Raw genomic sequence first — 21,653 nt, 5'->3', positions numbered from 1 at the left:
AGAAACAAAACAAAAACATATGATTAGAAAACACTGTGAAAGCGGGAATTGTGAAAATATTCTGTTTAAAGAAGTTTTGTGTGCGCGAAAAGAAAGTTAAGTTTTATTGAAAATTAAATTTTTCTATTGTTTCGGTAATCGAGGCTCAAAATAATCAACATAACACTGAACAAATAACTTGTTTGAGTTATTTTTTTATCAGGCATGTCACAGAAACCAATTCCGATCGAAAGTGGAATTGATTCCGTATTTAGCTTCTTCAGAAACCGAAAAACGAAAATTTTTTTCGGAATGAAACCACTTTTGGTTTCTCAAGTGGAATTGTATTTTTTTGGAAGCATGTCACTTTAAAACACTCCAAAAATACTTAAAAATAATAAAAATATTGTTTTATTAACAAAACCACATTTAAATTCATATTTGTTATCATTTTATTTAAAAAAATCGCAAATTTTCATTATTTTTCAATTAACGAAACCAATTGTTAACAAAGTATTGCCACACAATTTTTTAATGAAAACCACTAAACAACCTGGCATTACGAATGATAAAATAAAGCAAAGATAAAAAACAGAACAAAAATAACTCGAACAAGGTGTTTGTTCAGTGTTATGTTGATTATTTTGAGCCTCTATTACCGAAACAATAGAAAAATCGAATTTTCAATAAAACTTAACTTTCTTTTCGCGCACACAAATATTCTTTTAACAGAATATTTTCACAATTCCCGCTTCCACAGATTTTATAATCATATGTTTTTGTTTTGTTTCTTTTGATTCCTCTAATGTTGCCATATTTATACTACATAATACGATTTTCGGAATTCACCAAATCGATCGAAATCTGAAGAAGCTAAAACAAAAACGATCGAAATGAAATTACGGAATTGAAACTATTCCGATCGGAATCTGTGACATGCCTGTATATTTGCTTTATTTTATCATTCGTAATGCCAGATTGTTTAGTGGTTTTCATTAAACAATTGAACAATTGTGGGCAATACTTAACAATTGGTTTCGTTAACTGAGAAATAAAAATTTGCGAATTTTTTAAATAAAATGATAACAAATATGAATTTAAATGTGGTGTTAATAAAACAATATTTTTATTATTTTTAAGTGTTTTCAAGTGGCATGTTTCCAAAGAATTACAATTCCACTTGAGAAACCAAAAGTGGTTTCATTCCGAAATTTTTTTTTCGTTTTTCGGGTTTAAAATTTACAGCCTGTTTCTGTATGTCGAAAGAAGAATGTGTGCGAATGAAACACGTCCAAACTCTTGTGTGTGTTTTCAAATTTGTTTTTTTAAAGCAAAAGCAAAGGTAAAATTCACCCTTATTACGGTTGGCGTTGTCGTATCCAAAATTGCAAGCTGACGTGTCGTAACGTCTAATTGGTATTATGTATGTTTTTGAACAAAAAAGCAAAAATTTCAATTTTTAAAGAATTCTTTTTGTAACAAACATAATTAGAATTATTAGTAGATCATTTTTAAACTTTTAATTCAGAAGAAAAACTAACCCTATAGTTTTTACAATCAAAATAAGTGTTTGGCGTAGACGTTTTTGTGGTGGTTGGCGTAGTCGTTGTCGTAGGGATATTTTTTGGTACCACGTAACATTTACGACAACGACAATTTTTTTCTCATACAAAATTTAAAAAATATATATTTTTTAATCGTAAAACTATTTGTTTGAAATCATCTTTTGAGCAAGAACTAAGAAATTTACATTGCATCAATCGTTATATGAGGACTCTAAAAGATTTTCAATAGAAAGTTTGTCATCTGATAAAGACACGAAATTTATCTTATGCAAATGAATCAAAGTAGTAATATTTGTATTTATTATAGTTATTTTCCAATATATTTTAATAATCATTGCCAAAAAATTCTTTTGAAATTAATTTGTTTTTATTTTTATATGCTGTCGTTTACAAAATCGGTCACGACTCTTTCCTCGTATTTCAACGCCATACGTAATACCAATTTGTCGTGTTACGCCATACGTAATACCGATTTGTCGTATCAAAAAAAATAAATGTTGTATTTAAACCAAGAAATGCGTTCTGGGATTTACAAATGTATTTCTTTCGATTTTTTAAGGATACAAAATGCTATAAAAGACAAAAATGTCGTTGTATATAATTTTTCATCATATAAAAATGTATCTTACGACTACGCCAACGTCTACGCCTACGACAACGTCTACGTCACTTGAACGTCTACGACTACGCCAACCGTAATAAGGGTGATTATTTCGAAAAGTGAAGTTCGGTCGTGTTTCATTCGCACACATTCTTCTTTCGACATACAGAAACTGGCTGTTAAACTTTAAATGCGATTTCCATAACCACTGGATTTATTTGACATAAAAGCAATGGAATGGCATTTAAAATTCTGTGGATTTCGTTAATCTTAACTTACTATTAGTGGATTTATTTTGACATATCAGTTTCTGGAATTGTTTTTGTTGCAGCAATTTGCTGATGCTTGCTAAATTTTCCTTGGCAATCCTTTGGAATGTTTTATTATGGTATTAACGCCATTTGCATTAGAGCTTTTTGCAGGATTAACGTTATCTATGAGGACATATTTGACGTATACGGAATGGAATTGACATTTGGAATCCCTTGTGCTTTACTACATATTAGAAGGTTTAAACTCTACAAGATTTTCTATATTCAAGTATTGTATAGAGAAAAAACCTCGTAACATGTGACAACACATTTCGTTCCTTTATGTTGCTACTGTTTACTCGAAAAGCGTTGCCATAAAAGGCAGCACAGTTGCTATGAGTGCGAGCATTTACTAATTTTGCAATTTTTACCATTTCAATCAAAAAAATAAGGAAGTAAAGGGGTTGGTCTGCTTGCTTAGATAACATGAATAACCGGCAGATATATTATCCAAAATGCAGGTTAACGAATACTTGGTACCATGGTAGAACAAGAAAAGGTAGCAGCAATACCCAGCAGACTGAACTGTGCTGTAACGTTAGTGTCAAATTCCATACGACATTTTATATGTATATTTATTTCTATGTTCGATGTATATTAGGGATATATATTTTTTGAAGAACAAATTTATTAATCAGGAAAAAAACTATTTCCCATAAAGACTCCTTCATATCATTGACATGTAACCTCCTCCAGGTCCGAACAACATGCCGCACACTAAAACACCGCTTATTAAGGCTGTACAACATTTGTTAATATGGTTTGTTATTTTAATAAGTTTGAAAAAATGAAAGCCCTAATAAACATGTGTTTTTTGATTTCAAAAACAAAATATTGAAACAGCTTCTCATTTTTCAATGAATTTCCAGCGACCTTAAACCTATTTGCAAGATTTCTACTTTTTGCGAGAAAATATGCATTTAGTGGAATGATATGGAAACATTCAAATTGAAAATCTAACGAGTTGTCATTCATGTTTTTCAAAATATTCAATGAAATGTGAAAAATTATAATTTTTTTAAATTCCAATAATTTATAGACATTTCCTTATTTTGTTTTCATGTACGTTGACTCTAACGTTTACAAACAAAAACAAATTTCTATGTGGTTGTTGTTGAGTTGTATTTGTTGTAGTATTTACTTTACCTGGTTTGTTCTACCATGACTTGGTACGGAAAGAGGAAATGAAAATACTAAACATATTTCTTTTACACTTGGCAACTCCGTAGTTACAGCTGAGCTGACAGTTCGTTCAATACCACCAAGTCATAAGTCAATTTACAAATAGATCCCCTGTAAGTCTTTTTTTACATTAAAGTGAAAGTGGCGTCGTTTTACAAAGTTTTTCATCCGTTAATTAGAGGCGCAACACGATCTCGATGCAAGTCAATTAGAGTAAGTATTAACACACATTGCTTATTAGCGTTATTTTATTTATAGTGTTCATTACTCATAAGACCTTTAGATTTGACCACAACAGATACAACAAAAATACAATGCAATGTCTTAAAAAGGATGCTTCATCTGAAATGATCAACGACAACTTAAACAGTATTTCGAAGGAGACAGGTGTAAAGGAGACACATAATGTAAATATTAACTTAGAGGAGTCACCTAAATTGCCGAGTGAGAATGATGCGGTCAACAAATCGGACAAATCGGAGAAACCTTCATGTTCGACTCAGACTGCTGTCACTGATGTTTTGCCAACGCCTTCTCCGCCACCGGAAATGCAACAGAAGTATCGTGATCTTTTGATGGCTTGTTATGAACAGGCAGTGTTTTTCAAGGATGATATAACAGAAAAAGGACAACGATTATATGCTGCCTCCATTGCGTGGCAAGACTTTATTATTATGGCAGACAACTTGGTGAGACAAGTGCAATCGTTTGCAAGTACATATGATTTCGATGAGAATACTCCTGGCAATGGTTACCGCAGTTTCGTGTCTGTTGTCGATTCCTGTGTAGAGCACGGCTTGGGCATTTGTAAGAACTTGACTGCGGCAAGATCTACTATGTTCTTCCGTAAAAAGACGTATGTGAAAGAAGTCGAAGCTTGTTCCCAGCTGCTTTCATCACTGTGTTCTTGTCTTAAATATCTGATAATATTACACGAATGGTCAAAGGACAGCGCTGATCTTTTTGCCTATGGTAGGCATTCAGCTGAAGAGTTATTTGAGATGGGTGACACAATAAACCAGTACTGTTTTTATGGGCGCTGTATGGGATTTCAGTATGGCGATTCCATAAGAGGTGTCCTGCGGTTTATTTCCATAAGTATGGCTGGCTTTTCGGAAACCTTTTATGCTCAAGATATAGATGGTCCCCTTTTAAAGACAACACGCAGTGTTTGGACCAGTGGCAAATACTTGCTGAATCCTGAGTTGAGGGCCCGACGTATTGTAAATCTCTCCCAAAATGCCAAAATAGACTTTTGTAAGTCATTTTGGTTTTTAGCAGAGTCCGAATTAATGCATAAAATACCCAGCATAGTTGGTAGTTCAATAAAGGTCAATCAAGTTATAGAAATTCCATCTGAACCCTTGCAGTTGCCAAAAGTACAGAGCACTAAAGAAGCTAATTTGGATCAGGAAGAAGAGGAAATGCTGGATATTCCTGTGCCATCCAGCCATTTGGGTGCTGGCCTTGTGATACAAGCGCGATTACTCAGCTCGCAACGTCGTGAAGGAATGATGGGGTTGGGATCGACGCGTGGTTGGCGCAAATTGCCTGCTCGCAGTCCATCGATTATTTTCCATTGTCATGGTGGAGGATTCGTTGCACAGTCCTCGAAATCTCATGAATTGTATTTGCGAGATTGGGCGGTTGCCCTAGACTGTCCCATTTTATCTATAGACTACAGCTTAGCACCGGAAGCCCCATTTCCTCGAGCCATTGAAGAAGTGTTTTATGCATATTGCTGGATGCTGAAAAATTCCGATTACCTTGGAACAACTGCTGAAAGCGTAGTATTGGCGGGGGACTCCGCCGGTGCCAATCTCTGTATAGCGTTGGCTTTAAAATGTATCCAGCAAGGTGTACGCAAACCAGATGGGGTCTTCTTGGCGTACTGCCCTACACTTATAAATTTTGTTCCCAGTCCAGCTCGATTGTTGTGTCTAATGGATCCATTATTACCATTTGGTTTTATGATGAGGTGCCTAAGAGCTTATGCGGCTCCAAGTCCGGAAATTTTAACGGAAAACTCCAAGAGTGAAGAATTCATAAAAGAGATACGCAAAGCATCAGAGGAGGAACCCCATTATAAGCTAAGTCTTGAAAAGCCAGACAGTAAATCATTATCTGAGGCGAATTCTTCACAGAAGAGTTCCAACAATCACAAATGGGAGCAAGTCAAGGTAAATACAAACGATGTCTACTATGATACGATGTTAATTTTTCTGTGTATTTCAGAATGACAAAAAGGATGCCACCACTCAGTGTGGAATTGAAATGGCCCAAGAAGAAACCGAAGACAGTTCCGAAAATACTTTCGCTAGTGCCTCGTATCTCAGTCAAACTGTCGAACGTACTGATTTACCGTCTACAGGAGATGGTGACAACAGTTCCTGCGTATCTTTTGAAGACGATTCAGTGCCTATCGAACATCATCTAGTAGAAACTAATAAAAACTCTGAATCTCGCCAATATATAGATAACTTTCTTGATACATATATTGTGGATTCATCGACCGAAGAGGCTAAAGAGAAAGATAAAGAAATAGAAACCGTGCCCGCCAAAACCCTTTCAGAAGAAAATCTGCTTATGGACATTGGAAAGGATGCGTTAACACTAGATTTTCAGGCAAGGATAAATAATGCCGTTAATAGTATCTCAAACACAATTAACCGTTATACACAATCCTATGAAATTCAACGAGATTGTAACTCACAAAAACCCATAGAAGACCTGAGGAATATGGATGCATTAATCGCCCGTTCCCCCAGTGCAGAATTTGCTTTTCAAATTCCCAAAGATCCATTTTTATCACCATACTACGCCAGTGATGAGTGGCTACAACAGATGCCGGCAACAAAAATACTCGTAAGATTTGCAAAATCTTCCATTATTTGTAAACTAAATTTGAGAACTTTTCAAATTCTTTTCAGTCCTTAGAAATGGATCCCTGCCTTGACGACTGTGTAATGTTTGCCAAAAAATTAAAGAAGTTGAACAGACCTGTTACTTTGGACATCTTAAAGGGTCTACCACACGGTTTTTTAAATTTCACAATGGTAATATGCACATCACAATAACGAAAAAACTTTCAATTTCTCTAAAACACCTTTCTTTAACAGCTCTCCAATGAAGCTATGGAAGGCTCTAAAATTTGTATTAAACTGTTGAAGCAATTAATTAATAAGGAAAATAGTGATCCATTGATCACAAATGATACTACTACTTCTACGCTCAATACATCGCTGGAAAGTGAAGCACAGCCTAGCTCCCAAAATAATAATATCGAAAAGTAGCACCTCTCGTTAGTAGTTAATACCACCCGAAGAAAAGGAAACATCGAACTTTACAATTGTATTTATTTACCTTAAAAATAGAATTGTTTAAAACACATATTCGCTACTATCCTTATATATTTGTAAACGGTTGTCACTGATGCATTAATTTTTTAAAATGTGATTTTTACTTCATTTATACAATTTCATAATCTTTTAGTTTTATAAAAATAATCCCAACCTTATTTATTTGTATTACTAATAAGAATCAGTATTTGTTTAACCCTGAATTTCTAAAATATAACACCTGTATTTTCTCAATTTGGTTTGATGGATATTAATTCGGTGACATTAACAAAAAAAAAGGACTTCTTCTTTAGAATGATGTTAGTGAAGATTAAAACGTATATCTTCTATGTGCAACCTACTCTTGAAGATTTAGATATTGTTTTTTTAGCCTTTTTATAAAAAAGAACATAACGGAAGTAAAAAACAAAGATTTTAGATTTTTTTCGGATATTTTTAATTTAAATTTAGAGAAATTTAAAATTTCTTTGATTTATTTATTTCATATAAAATATGTAAGTCTTACAAATTTCCTCATATAAGTTTATATAAAAAATGGATTAGATAGTAGTTAAGTTATACTTGATTTTCCTGTTTTTACGCCATCTTAAAAAATACAGTTTAAATTCAGTTGAAACGGTGTCAAATCTTTAGTTATGGCCAATATAGCTCCATCATTTACCATTTTGCAGGTTAATTTCGACAAATTCTTTGCATCGTCGATACCAGAATGCTGTTTCCCTTCGAATTCGAGACCGATGTGCGTTAGAGCATCCAAAAAATTAATCGGTTTATATTTGTACCATTCTCTGTAGATGGCCCTTAAATCGATCCATTGGTTAAAATATGGCGGTTTCTTAAGTCGCTTTCTTGTGCACTCTTTGTTCAGGCAAATTCCGAAATCCCAATCCGTCCAAGTGACAAAAGCACAATTTCCAGCTTTGTTGTCTTTCGACAATTTTGGCAATGTCAAATGTCGAACTCTCAATTCCTTTCGCAGCCATTCCTGAAACATCATTAATGCCGTTTGCAGAGGAATTCCATTGTCCACTGTTTTTTGGGTAATACCGGTCAGCTCTGTACAGTAAGCACTTAGTTTTGGTGATTCTATGGGCATAATGTATTTGTGAAACTCTGCTTCAATTTTACCAGTCTTTAAATTAACCAATACCGCGGGAAATTCTATTAAAAAGAGGTACAAATAAATTAAAAAACAGTTTGTTATTTTAAGGCGTTCGTATTTTACCAATAATTTCCGATTCTCTCCATCTTGGTGGCGCTTGATTTTCCCAGCATGTTGCTTCAAAGTCAACGGCTATTACATATTCGTACGTTTGTTGTGAGAGTTTTGATTTACTGCTTTTTGCTGAAGAATTGTTTTGTGTCTGCCCGCCTTCTACATATATCGTATCCAATAACCCGAGTTGCCTGAAAGAAGAAGAAAAAAGTGAAATTGGATATGTTAAAATGATTTCACAAACAAATGTAGAACTTAATTGGTATTTGCAATTATTTGAAAATCTAATCATTCACTATAGTATTTATCTCACAAAAATATGTAACCTTTTATGTCTGCTTTCCAAAGCACACCACCATTGGTTTTTGGCGCAATATATAACCATTACTGGCAATCAATGCGTCTAAGACTACTCTCTGCAAATCTGTTGCCTCGGGAACATCTGAGCTGAATGAGACAAAAGCCTGTCCTTTCATACGTCCATGTTGCATAACTTTTATATCCAGTTTGACATGATCATTCTGAATTAGTTGTGTGTATAAAGCGTGTAAATCTTCAGTTACCACGTCCTTTTGCAGATTCTTAATGTACAGCTTATTACTGGGTTCGCCTTGTTTATAATTTTTAAAGACTGGCATTTCCTGCATTTCTTTCTCTCCAATGCGATTTTTTGTCAAATCGGATGTGATTTCTTCCCGTGTTATGCTCGATGAGGAGATTGGGGTTTCACTGTGGGAATCAGTAATGTCTGCAATTGATGGTTTTGAGTTTCCTTTGGAAATATTCAATTGTATAAGAGGACTCTGCAGCTTATGCTCTAGAGGATCAAACATTTCTTTCTGGGGAGTCATTGTGTTCGATTTTTTAACCATATTTTGTGTTAACTTCTTTACATTTTGAAGCATTGTCCGTGCCCGTTTCTTGTACTGTTCATCAGAAGGCGGTTGTTTCCTCTTAGGGATAATAATAGGCGCCACCTTTTTGGAGATGTCTTCATCTGATGACTCTATTTCGGATTCTAAGTCGTTGTATGTTTGTTTGTCGCCTCCAATAACAATTGGGTCTGTTTGGGTACAAGCTTCTTTTGATTCTCCTTTTGGTATGCATTTTTCTTTTCGCTGGCCGAATGGTGGTTCCAAGTTCATTCGATTCATCAAATGCAAGACTTGTGTATAGAAATTGTTGTTGTTTAATAATGAAATACAAATGTTATCCAGGATATCCATGTTTATGGGTGGATATTGATACTTCAAATAGGGTGGAGGTGGTTGATCGAAGTGTAAATTTTCATCTGTTGCGTATAACTTTTGTACATACTTGCTAATTTTCAGAGACTCCATTGTTGGTGTATTGATTGAGGCAGGTAGAGCCGTTTGTATAGCTTTGTTGCATTTTGTCTTTCTTGGTTTTGTTTCGTTGTTGCTCTTGGGTTTTTCTTTACAAAACCACGAAATATTGACAAATTTTCCATTGTATTCCAATTGACTGATCTTCTCAAAGGCAGTGTCTGTTTCATGCTTAGATTCGTACAGTAGCAGGGCTCGTTTACGTCCAAATGACTTTATTTCCTTGGCTGGTATTTGCAGAGAATTCAAGAGATGTGCCAAATTATCAATTTGTTTGGGAATATTTTTCAAAATTAAAGTATTGGACGGCGATTCCATTTTTTTGTTTTAATTAGTAAACAAAATTAATGCACTTCTGACCGGTCCGCGTAGAATGAACTGTCAAAACTAGGGATAGGCAAGTCGACTTTCGATTAATCGATTTTTTGGTTTGAAAAGTCTAAAAATCGAAGTCGACCTTTGGTTATAGAGAAATCGAAAAGTCGACGATTTTCTTACCCAACAATAGGTCTGTAGGATAGCTCAAAGGTTTGTACAAATTTTACAAAATGTTGTTCGATAACAAACTTGTTCAGTAAAAGAGAACTGAGAAGTATGCTCTGTTCCAGAACCTGCAAGAAGCTACTACATTTTACTACGATAAAATTTTTTCCTTTATAGCCCGTTTCCACGGTACGTCGTTCGTTCTCTATTCGTTGTTCGACCCATAACTACGAATAAATTACTTATTTCCCCACACAAAATTCTATGAACGAACGACGATTTTTCTACGTTGTTCGATTAGGAATACTCTCTGAACGACGAATAAGTATGTCCCATCCTTAACAAATGAGAGAATTTATCGAAAAAATTAATTATGACATGTCTAAATTCAAAATTGAAAAATTTGTTGAAAACACAAAAATTTTTACGCTGCAGTTACACAAGCCAGTTAATTGGTGCCAATTGAGTACATGTATTATACTCGAAAATGCCGAAAAAGTGTTCGACTGGCATGCAGTTTTCTTGTGTGTTTACACATGCCAGTGCAAGTTCAATTTCAAAATTATTTTAAGCCGCATTAACACACAAAAGTGCATTATATTTCAGATTTAAAACACAATTCACAACATATTTTATTACTTTTTATTTTATTTCGTTTTAAAAAGATTGTTTTCAATCATAAACATAATGAATCTGGTATTGCCGCCTTTTCGATATTGTATAATCCCAGAGGGGAAATTATTTATCAACCTATATTTTCATGAAAAACATCAAAATTATGTCTTTACTAACCACTAATATATTGCAGCTGCCAAGACGTATTATTTGTGTTTCCCAATCTTTTTGAAAATATGCATTAAATCTTTGCATTCTTAAAAGAAACAAAAATGTACATGGATTAAAAAATAGTCTCGGCAACTCTTTTTTCATTTTCGACATATCATTGGCAGCCAGCTCAAAATTTTGCTGGCATGAAAAATCTAGTGCCAGTGGAGTCGACAATTCAAAAAATGTAATTGTGGTAGTAAAAAATTGTGTATGTATTGAATTTTTCGAACTGTCACTGGCATGTGTAAAGGTTGGGTTAGAAAAAAGGAAAAAGATGAATGAAAGTTAATGAATCTAACATTTTATATACACATAGCCCAGAAAGTCTGCGTTCACCGTACTACTTTTCAAAAATGATGCTAAAACTTTAATAAATCGGTAAATGAGATCAGTTTTTCTTTCATAAATATGTTATTGGCACTCTTTGCTACCAGAATAAAAAGAAAAATTCTTGAAAATATATTATTATTACGAAGATAACTGTAAAAAAGTGTTACAACTGCTAAATTAGAGCCCCAAAAAGTCTGCGTTCACTTTGTATGCTGCAATAATACCGTTAGTTTTTTTGAATTTTTTTGCAGTTTTCTCCCATTTTTAATCAATATTGTCACAACTGGTCATTCTGGGAGGTCGTTTGCACACTTAACTTAAAAAAGTAAAATATTTCAAGAATGGAAAACAAGGACAAAGAAATTGGCATCGATAAAAGGAAAATTCTAGGTAAATTATGGAAAAAGCAACCTCGCCATTTTTCACAGTGTAAAACAAGATTTTGTTCGAGTTCTCTCTAAACAGTTTGAAGTCCTTCCATTGCAAACATATAGAACACGCTTTCGGCCGAAAATATGACTTGATTCCGGAATACTCGGAGGCTTGTTTATGTATTCATTAGCAAATTCAATATGCTTCTGCCTGTTCACTAGTGATATGTACGGCTTTCGCCGTACGACTATACCATGATACCCAGCTTTATGCAGTATTTTTCTGGCGGTTTGTGCACAAATAATTTTTTTGGATGCCATTTTCACATTTTCAACGATTTTTGAAGTAATTATCGGACTGTCTGTTTTAACTATATTAGTTATGTTACGCTCCTCCTGTTCTGATAGTATTTTTGACCGTCCAAAACTGAGCTTTGACCGTCCAGATCTGGGCATTGTCTTCAAAATTTCGATATTTTTATAGTTAGTTATCACTCTATGTATAGCCTAATATGTTCCACCTACAGTTTCGCCAATATTTCGATAGCTTTTTCCATAATTTACCTAGAATTTTCCTTTTATCGATGCCAATTTCTTTGTCCTTGTTTTCCATTCTTGAAATATTTTACTTTTTTAAGTTAAGTGTGCAAACGACCTCACAGAATGACCAGTTGTGACAATATTGATTAAAAATGGGAGAAAACTGCAAAAAAATTTAAAAAAAAACTAACGGTATTATTGCAACATACAAAGTGAACGCAGACTTTTTGGGGCTCTAGTTTAGCAGTTGTAACACTTTTTTGCCGTTATCTTCGTAATAACAATATATTTTCAGGAATTTTTCTTTTTATTCTGGTAGTAAAGAGTGCCAATAAAATATTTATTAAAGAAAAACTGATCTCATTCACCTATTTATTGAAGTTTTAGCATCGTTTTTGAAAAGTAGTAAGGTGAACGCAGACTTTCTGGGCTATGTGTAGATGCAGAAGGAAGATGGTTGTGTTTCCTTCTTAATTCCAAACACATTTCTTGCCCATTAGTTCAAAATCGCGTAAAAAGTCAGAAACAAAAAGGAAACAAATAACTGAAAGACTGTATACACAAACATTGTTTTGACATGTCTCTCTCTCTCTCTCTTTAATTTTAAAAATAGAAACATATAAAAAAATATATTGAAAATACAAAATTATTCAGAATTTATGGAAAAAAAGAATGAAATGTGTGTAGTTAAATATAGAAGATACATTTGAAGGAAAGTCTATTGCTTTTCCTATTCATTTAATGTATATTTTATGCGTTTTCGATTCAAATTTTCGTGAAAGCAAGGAAACAAAACTGAAGGCAATTTTGTTAATGTTTCTGTCAATTACGAATGGTGTCGTGGAAACGGGTTAATTCGTGTACGTCGTTCGACAGGCGAACAACGTAATTGAAACGCTCGTGTGAACATGACATTTGGTCTGTTCCTTTACTTTTGAAAATAGTAAAACCGGCAGAAGTAGTAAAAGTTGTAAACTGCTCCCATATGAATTGTACGGTATCCAAAGTAAAGGAACGCTTTTCGAGTAAAAAAGGTAAAACTTGAAGATTCTTGCACGTAAAGGAACAGAGCTATTATGTTATCGAAAAAAATTAGTAGACTCTTGCAGTTCTGGAACAGACTAGTAGTTGACAAATACGGTAAAGTACAGTACACATTGTCAGTTTTGAATGACGATTTTTTGCAATTATCGATAACTGTCCAACCGTCCAGCAACCACAAAATATTTTGTGGTTGCATGATGAATGACAAAAATGAACGGCCACACTAGCAAGCTACAACAAGGCTGTCATTCAAAACTGACAATGTGTACCCAGCTTAATAACACCCTCTGTTGACAGCGATATGTATCAAAAAAGCTATAAAATCAATCAAAAATCGATTTTAGTCGACTTTGATCATAATCGAAAGATCGAAAAATCGAAGTTTTTTTAAAGGTGACTTTTGACTTCGATTACGTATCCCTAGTCAAAACTCCAAAATGAAATGTCCCATATGTTTTTATTTATTTCGTTTAGTGTTGCCACATGTCAGCATGACTAAAACCACAAAGTGCGTCTGGCGGAGAGCGACGTTAAACTTTGTCCAATTTACATTAGGCCCATGGCACAATTACCAAAGTAGTGGTATCACGCCAGCTGTTCGAATATGAAATGTGAAATCCGTTTATAAAAAAATATTTTTGTTGTCTTTTGCTTGACAAATGAGTTACACTATGCAACACTAAAAATGCAAACAACTTTTAGTATATATTTTTTGAGACTACAAAAGTCCAAGTTGGGTTTAATCCTGTCAGATCCAGTTCGGACAATATTGCCTCATCCAAAACGGGTTACAACTACATTTTTTTATTTATTTATTTTTTATTTATTTATTTATGATCATATAAAAACCTAGCCCATAGGGCCATGATCGGTTTGAAAAACCAGGGGCCTTTATCTCAGAAACGAAAAGGAATTTTACCTTTGTGTCTTTGACAATATCATAGCCTTAAACAAGAAGAACTTATCAACTGAACAGACCACATAAAAACTCCATCTAGGGCATCAAAATCGACAAAATATATGGTCTGTTCCGGAACTGCAATAATCTACTAATTTTTACTATTTTTTTCCGATAACATAAAGGAAAAAATTTTATCGAAGTAAAAAATAGTAGATTCTTGCAGGTTCTGGCAATAGAAAATTTAAATCATTTTTGGAATTCTGGCCCTGGATTCTTGTTCTATGAAAATTTGAAATGAAAAGTATTTCCTTTATAATTGTTTTATTTGACAGCTTTTTCCTTTATAAAAGTTTTTATTTCACATTTTCATAGAAACAGAACTGAGCCCCTGTAGTGCGATTCTCTAACTCATTTTTTGAGTTAACGACAAAAATCGTTAAAAAAAGCAAAATTATGAATGAAAAGTTCAAATAAAAGTTGATAACATTCTTGCTATTGATATGACTTTAAGGCTTCTTTTTATTCGTCGCTAACTTACCGAAAAATATCGTTAATTACCGAAATTATAAGCATTTTAATTTTACCAATTTTTGTCGGTAACTTGAAAAATGTGTTGTAGAATCGCACTACTGGTCTGTGTCAGCTAAACTATTGGAAGTTTAACCATGTAATCTTTCGCAAAAATCTTTCAAATCATTTTCTCAGCAATTCTTCACAACATTCTGATACTCTAAAATGCTTATTTCATGTTGTTTCTGCGGTATTTTGTATCATACATTTTACAAGACGCATTTAAAACACTGTTCGCGCAAGCAGTTTATTCTCGCATTTTGGATTTCACCGCATTATTGACATATTAATTAAATTGTCGTTAAAAATTATACTGAAAACAAGGTGATAGAGGCACTTTAAAACAATGGAATGTTCTGAAGAGTTGTTAATTACATTCTAGCGAATATTTTTCCCTAAGAAAACATAACATTTTTGGATATACACTGCGAAATATGTACCAATTATGGAACTTTTATATCTATATATATTAGGCCGGGGCGATTTGAAAACCTTAATGGGCCCTTCGCGTTTCTGATTCCTGGGGTTGAACTGAGCAAAAAAGTCTACTGGACCATATGTCTACGATGAAAATCGAGCCTCCCGATTTTAACTTTAAGTTTTTTATTGACGTTTTTTGGATATTTTGGCATATAACAGCCAAACCATTGAGATTTTCGATCCAACACAAAGACAAACATTGTAGCCAAGACAGTAATTGAAAACTCTCTAATACATCGCAAAAGCATTGGAACGTTCCTTCAGGCAGTTTTGGCCTTAAGATTGTGCAAACTTTTCGGAAAATGTCGATAAATGACATTGTGCTACAAAATGTGACCCGAAAAATATTCAAGTGTTCTGATACAAAATTATATCGTGTTGGTATCCATGGACAACGACAATGCCCTTATTTCGTTTGGGTCACTTCGTTTTATTTTTTTTATAACGGTAAAAGTAGTGAAAATCTGGGTTTCTTCCATTTTTTTTATTTTTATTTATTTATTTATTTATTTATGCTCATGTAAAAACCTAGCCCATAGGGCCATAATCGGTTCCAAAAACCACTATACATTTACTACTCTCAAAAACTTAAATTTAACAATGATCTGATTCTTAAAACAATAAATCTAACAAATGAATACAATGTTAAAGCAAAAGTTCTAAACCAGCCATGCAATTATAGTTCGATAACAAATTAACATAACAAACCATGAATTTTATATTACACTGCTATTAAAATGCTCATATAACTTTCGTTTGTAACAATTTAAAGAGGAATTAAATACCTTAAGCTCTGGTGGCAAAGTGTTAAATACACGAGATACTCTTACAAGAAAAGACTTCTCCAACAATGGAGTCAAACACGGCACATGTATTTGTTTGTTCCTCTCCGATCTGGAGAATGTAAAAAGGTCTAATACAGTAGAAGGTGTCTGCATTTTATGTACCTTATAGAAGAATAACATTGATCTAATACTCACAAAATTATCAAATGTGCAACCAAGGAACTCTTTAACATACAGAGAAATATGATCACGACATCTAACATGATAAACATAGCGCATAACTTTATTGAACAGAAGTTTTAACTTTCGTAAGACAAAACCACGACTACCCCCTAAAACCTCAATACAATACACAAAATGAGGCATTATGAGTGCATGAGCCAATTGAATTCTTATGTTCTTAGGCAGAACTAAATCCAAACAATATAACTTCCTTAAAATGAAGTTTACCTTGGACACTAAAGAATTAACATGCACGTCGAACACTAAAGCACTATCAAGAAACAAACCAAGACACTTCATGGAGCTTACAACATTTATAGACGTGCTATAAATGGAAACATTTATTGAATCATCCTGCACGTTCCCGAAGAACATCACTTTAGTTTTTTGTGTATTAATTGAGAGTCCATTGCGAGACAACCAATTAACCAAAATACTAACATTAAAATCAATCGACGACTGCAAAACATCCATAAACACATACTCTCCCTTGAACAAAAGCTGCACCCCACTAAACAATTTTTGCCGAAATCGTACCGAATTCGGACGAAATCTCTGCACAAGTTTCCATTTCTGATGCCGTCTTCGTATGCAAAACATGTCCGTTTTTGTGTGAAGCGGTTCGCAGAATTCGGAACAATTTGTTAAGGGAAATTCGAAAAGAGCATTCGAGTTTCCACAAAAATTAGTTTCGAATTCTGAAGAAATTTCGTAAAAAATCTGAAGTAAATTTTGCTTTTCGGAACAATCTCGGACAAAACTCTGAAGAAGTATTCGAAAATGTGCAGAAAATGAAATACATTTCGGAGATGTGTTTCGAGATTCTGGAAAGTTTCGGAACTTATTCTAAAAAAATTGCTATATTCTATCCGAAAGTCGGAAACTATTCTGATGTTTCATTAGATGTTCCAAATATATTCGCCCAAAATTCTTAATCTTTACTCGGATTTGATTCGAATTTCTTGCAATTTAAATAATTACAATGTGAATTTACTATATTATTCACCGCTGCTTTCCGCAAAAATTGCAAAATTATAGTCGCAGTCCTTCCTGATAAAGTTTTCGAATGCTTTTATTTTATTTTCCTAAAATATATTTAAAAAGTATTGATTATTCCATTATGTGTTTGCAAACAATTTGCGATTTAAATCACAAAATAACTTGTTCCGCTACGTCTTTGTCAATTAACAGTTGCTAAATAACTAAAAAAAAACAAACCACAGCATGCAAACAAAACAAAAAATCTACCATGTCTTTGTAGTTCTTAAAATAATCTCTCTTGGAATTTACTAGCGAGAAAGAGAAACGAATCAAAATTTCCCATCAGAGAATGTGCAGAATATTGGCAGATTTTCGAAAACAAGCACAAGAAAATGTGCAGAGATTCCTTAAAAAAATGCCTGATAATAGGTTCAACTTCTGAAGGAAATTTTGAGAAATCGGAATATTTTCTGATCATACATTGGAAAAACTCTTAAAAAAATCTAACATCAGAGCGCTCGGCAACAATTGTTTAGTGGGACATCATCAGCAAACGCAAACGACATACAACTCCTACTACTAACACAACTCAGCAAATCATTAACATACATCACAAACAACAGGGGACCTAGAACAGACCCCTGAGGCACACCACTACTCACTGGTAGAGTACCAGAAACACAACTTTTACAACATACATACTGCTTCCTTCCGAACAAATAAGAAAAAACAAGTTTACAAGCTGAGGTAGAAAACTTGAAAAAACGATGTAATTTATTTATTAACTTTGCATGATCAATTCGGTCAAACGCCTTCTCAAGGTCGAGAGATAATAGAACACAACATCCCCCAGCACCGACCGTCATCCGTATATTATCGGTCAACCCAACAAGAAGGGAAGTTGTGCTACGATTGCTTCTGAAACCATACTGACTTTCATGAAGCAACGACATGCTATTAATATAGGCAAGCATTTGATCTTTCATTACATGTTCAACCATCTTAGAAAGTATTGGCATTATTGAGATAGGCCTATATTCACTGGCATCACCACTTTTATGTATCGGAACTATCTTCGCTATTTTCCAGACCTCAGGAAAAACAGACACTGTCAACATTATATTTTCAAAAATATAATGTTTTTTTGTTTTGTTCAATATTTATTGTGAAAATTATGAGAAATTCCTTTATAGGTTTTTTGTGGGGGTTTTCAGACATAAACCACTATAACTTAGCTATTTGTTAACCCATTTAAAACAACAATAATAGCTTAATCAAAAGACATTATTCACCCCTTTAAAAGGAGGAAGGATCAAAAGAAATCCGTTGTGGAAAAAATAAGATATGCCCGTTTAAATTTGAAAATGGAAGAAACCCAGATTTTCACTACTTTTACCGTTATAAAAAAATAAAACGAAGTGACCCAAACGAAATAAGGGCATTGTCGTTGTCCATGGATACCAACACGATATAATTTTGCATCAGAACACTTGATTATTTTTCGGGTCACATTTTGTAGCACAATGTCATTTATCGACATTTTCCGAAAAGTTTGCACATTCTTAAGGCCAAAACTGCCTGAAGGAGCGTTCCAATGCTTTTGCGATGTATTAGAGAGTTTTCAATTACTGTCTTGGCTACAATGTTTGTCTTTGTGTTGGATCGAAAATCTCAATGGTTTGGCTGTTATATGCCAAAATATCCAAAAACGTCAATAAAAAACTTAAAGTCAAAATCGGGAGGCTCGATTTTCACGGTAGATATATGGTCCAGTGGACTTTTTTGCTCAGTTCAATCCCAGGAATCAGAAACGCGAAGGGCTCATTAAGGTTTTTTTGCTTCCACACAAATCGCCCCACCCTAATATATATATATATATATATATAAAAATGGTGTAAAAAATGTATAGTAATTCATAAAATGAGAACGGCTAGGCCGATTTCTGTAAAATTTTTTGTAAGTTATTCGTATTTTCGAGGAGAAGGTCTTTACGGAAGAAAATTTTGGAAAATCTCTCTGGAAAAGTCGGAAAAATCAAAAATTGAGTTTTTGTATGAAATTTTATTCCTTAATAGCGAGACGAAGTTCGCCGGGTCCGCTAGTTTATTATAAAATTTGAGGCAATAAATGCAGTTTTTCGAGTTCATTATTTCTCCAGATATTTTATTCTTGCCCTTTCAACAAATTTGATTCAGAGGTTAGAATAAGATTCGTATTGGTTTCAGAGATATAACCCCGAATTGCTTTAAAAAGTGTTAAATATTGACTTTTTAAAGCAATTCGGGGCTATGTTTGTTTGGAAGGGACCATCAAAAATCCAAGCTGAACAAAACCCAACTAGAGTTTATTTCGTTTGGGTCTGTACTTTCAAAAAATCCTCAGTTCAAATTGTTTGCACAAGATTACATTAAAAATGTACCACAGTGTTATCGAACAAGATTTATTAACTATTTTTACAAATTATTAAACAATTAACAATAAAATCCAAAATTTTCTCACGTGACGAAACTTGATTTAAAAAATACATCAAAAAATCCATTTAGTCCTAGTTTACATTAGGCGATTTTCCTTCCGACAATTTTTCTCGTTCTCTTTTAAACTTGCCTCTTGCGTTTATACAAGCAATTCTGTTTCGGCAAGTTTTGTTTTCAAAACATTGGAAATAATATCAAAAACGAAACATATAAAAGGAATTGCCTGAAAATTGCCGGTACGAGCAATTTTTTTCCACTTCCATTCCCCTTCCGTGTCTCTCCTACAAACTGAGACATGTCGCAACTAAACTTGCCTAATGTAGATTGGGACTTACTTTAATGTTTATTTTTAGTCTCAAGATTTGTTACACGTTGTATTTAGCATGAAAAATATTATTCACACGATCCGCTACTTTTTGATTTAAATTGTGCCTAAATAAAGTCAATAAACCGGCATTACGTTTATCTTGAACATTTTTGTCACAAAAATGATAAGAACAAAATAAAAATAGATTCAACTAAATAATTTTCTTAAGTTAAGGTGCAATAAACATGTTCTATGCAGAATTTGTGATTACTGCCAAAGAGAACAAAGTATCTAATAATAGTACGTTTACATACAACCGGATTTTAAATGTCAATTCAATTGTGTATATATCAAATAAATCTTCTTTAAGGTAATAACGGAAGAACTTCTTAAATTAACCAATGCAAAAAACGTGAAGGTGTAAATGATGTCTACTGATGTTGCTGGTAATAAATAAAAAAAGAAAAAATCGATATTCAATGACTATGTATGTACATATTTTGTTGAATATATGATACTTATCTGCTTATAAATAAACATACACACATACATACATATCGTCACCATAAATGACCGAAGACGTAACCGACATGAAAATCGAAATTCGTTTTTTGACGCAATCTGATACATAAAGCTAAAATACATGCTATGGCAAAATTTCAAGCTTCTGCGTTCAAAAACAACGATCCTATTCAAGAAATGGCATTTAGGAAAATGGGATAAAATTGCAGATATTGTTGTGATGGGGGATCTCAAAACTAAGCAACTCAGCGGTTTTGGTTTCACTACTTATTCCCCTTCGTATATGATCGATAATATCCCATTTACTCGCCTTCATAAGATTAATATTCCGTAAAACAGTTTTAATTTTATAACGTTTTTTGCTTCTCCTATAAAGTTTTGGTTTTGTGGGTTACGTCTTCGGGCATTTATGGTGACGATATGTACATATGTATGTAAGGACATTAGGGGAAATCGATAATAGCACCACATAATTACGTAGTTTAGTTCATTGAAAATGAGATACTATTTGTCAAGTTCCTGACACCGAAAACGTTGATGTTTCGCTATTAATTTGTTATTAAATTTTATTATATATGTACGTTTTGTCTTGTTAATTGATTTTAGTTATTTTCCATACATATCCAATATTTGATTAATAAAACAATTTTTCATAAATCTATCCAATATTATAAAATAAAATCTTAGATATATCGGTTTCTGCCAGTTATCCACAGAAAAGGTATATCCGTATTGTACATATGTATCTACAATGAGTATCATGTGAAGCAATTCATCTTATGACACAAATCAATGGCTGTATTTATCTAGCAGAAGAATTCTTCTTACATTACATTAATGTTATAAAATACATACATCATGAAAAATGTCATTGACATTACATATTTCCCTAATTGTAAATATTGTAGATATATTCTTTCTATAAAGAAATTACTTTATACTTTTTGCAAAAAATATGTGAAATAATTATATTAAAATATCTATGACTAACAATTTATTGGCAAATCCAACTGGAAATCGTGACTGCCGACAGTTAATGTATGCATAAATAAGAAAAACAACAACAAAACCAAATTACAACATCTATAGCACTGAGATAACATTTTATTCGCGATAACTAAAAATAGATACGATTAATATTTAGTGCCATAAAATACTGACTAAACAAGTAAATGTAATATCTAAGCAATCTTACATCTTCCTCCAACTAACTCAGGCGGCGTTCACTACTTGTTTGCCTTAATAAACATTTTGAG

The 21,653-nt window shown here is 33.3% G+C and overlaps 2 protein-coding genes across 12 annotated transcripts in view; one reads left to right on the top strand and one right to left on the bottom strand.

The window, feature by feature from the left end:
- The first annotated feature begins 3,586 nt into the window (after positions 1 to 3,586).
- Positions 3,587 to 7,231, top strand: Hsl (hormone-sensitive lipase). Of its 2 annotated transcripts, none has more exons than XM_073956626.1 (5): positions 3,587 to 3,851; positions 3,914 to 5,818; positions 5,874 to 6,503; positions 6,569 to 6,694; positions 6,758 to 7,231. In XM_073956626.1, the coding sequence occupies exons 2-5, from the start codon at positions 3,953 to 3,955 to the stop codon at positions 6,929 to 6,931; spliced, it is 2,796 nt and encodes a 931-aa protein (XP_073812727.1). In that variant the 5' UTR covers positions 3,587 to 3,851; positions 3,914 to 3,952; the 3' UTR covers positions 6,932 to 7,231. The 2 variants fall into 2 exon arrangements, with proteins under 2 accessions (XP_073812727.1, XP_073812728.1); XM_073956627.1 differs by having other exon boundaries at positions 3,673 to 3,851; positions 3,922 to 5,818.
- A 178-nt stretch (positions 7,232 to 7,409) lies between these two features.
- The window catches only part of LOC141387250 (3'-5' exonuclease Snipper-like), a 28,904-nt gene continuing 14,660 nt past the window's right edge, over positions 7,410 to 21,653 (bottom strand). For 3 of the 10 annotated variants that reach the window (XM_073956635.1, XM_073956634.1, XM_073956636.1), the window contains exons 2-3: positions 8,223 to 8,404; positions 7,410 to 8,158 (exon numbers count right to left, since the gene is read on the bottom strand). In XM_073956635.1, coding sequence (XP_073812736.1) covers positions 7,584 to 8,158; positions 8,223 to 8,404 — 757 coding nt within the window. In that variant the 3' untranslated portion in view covers positions 7,410 to 7,583. The other 7 variants (XM_073956630.1, XM_073956631.1, XM_073956632.1 and 4 more) reach the window with 6 other exon arrangements.

Source organism: Musca autumnalis, unplaced genomic scaffold (assembly GCF_047663935.1).
Source record: "Musca autumnalis isolate F117 unplaced genomic scaffold, ASM4766393v1 scaffold_5, whole genome shotgun sequence".
NCBI lineage: Eukaryota > Metazoa > Arthropoda > Insecta > Diptera > Muscidae > Musca > Musca autumnalis.
This window is presented reverse-complemented; position numbering and strand designations above follow the sequence as displayed.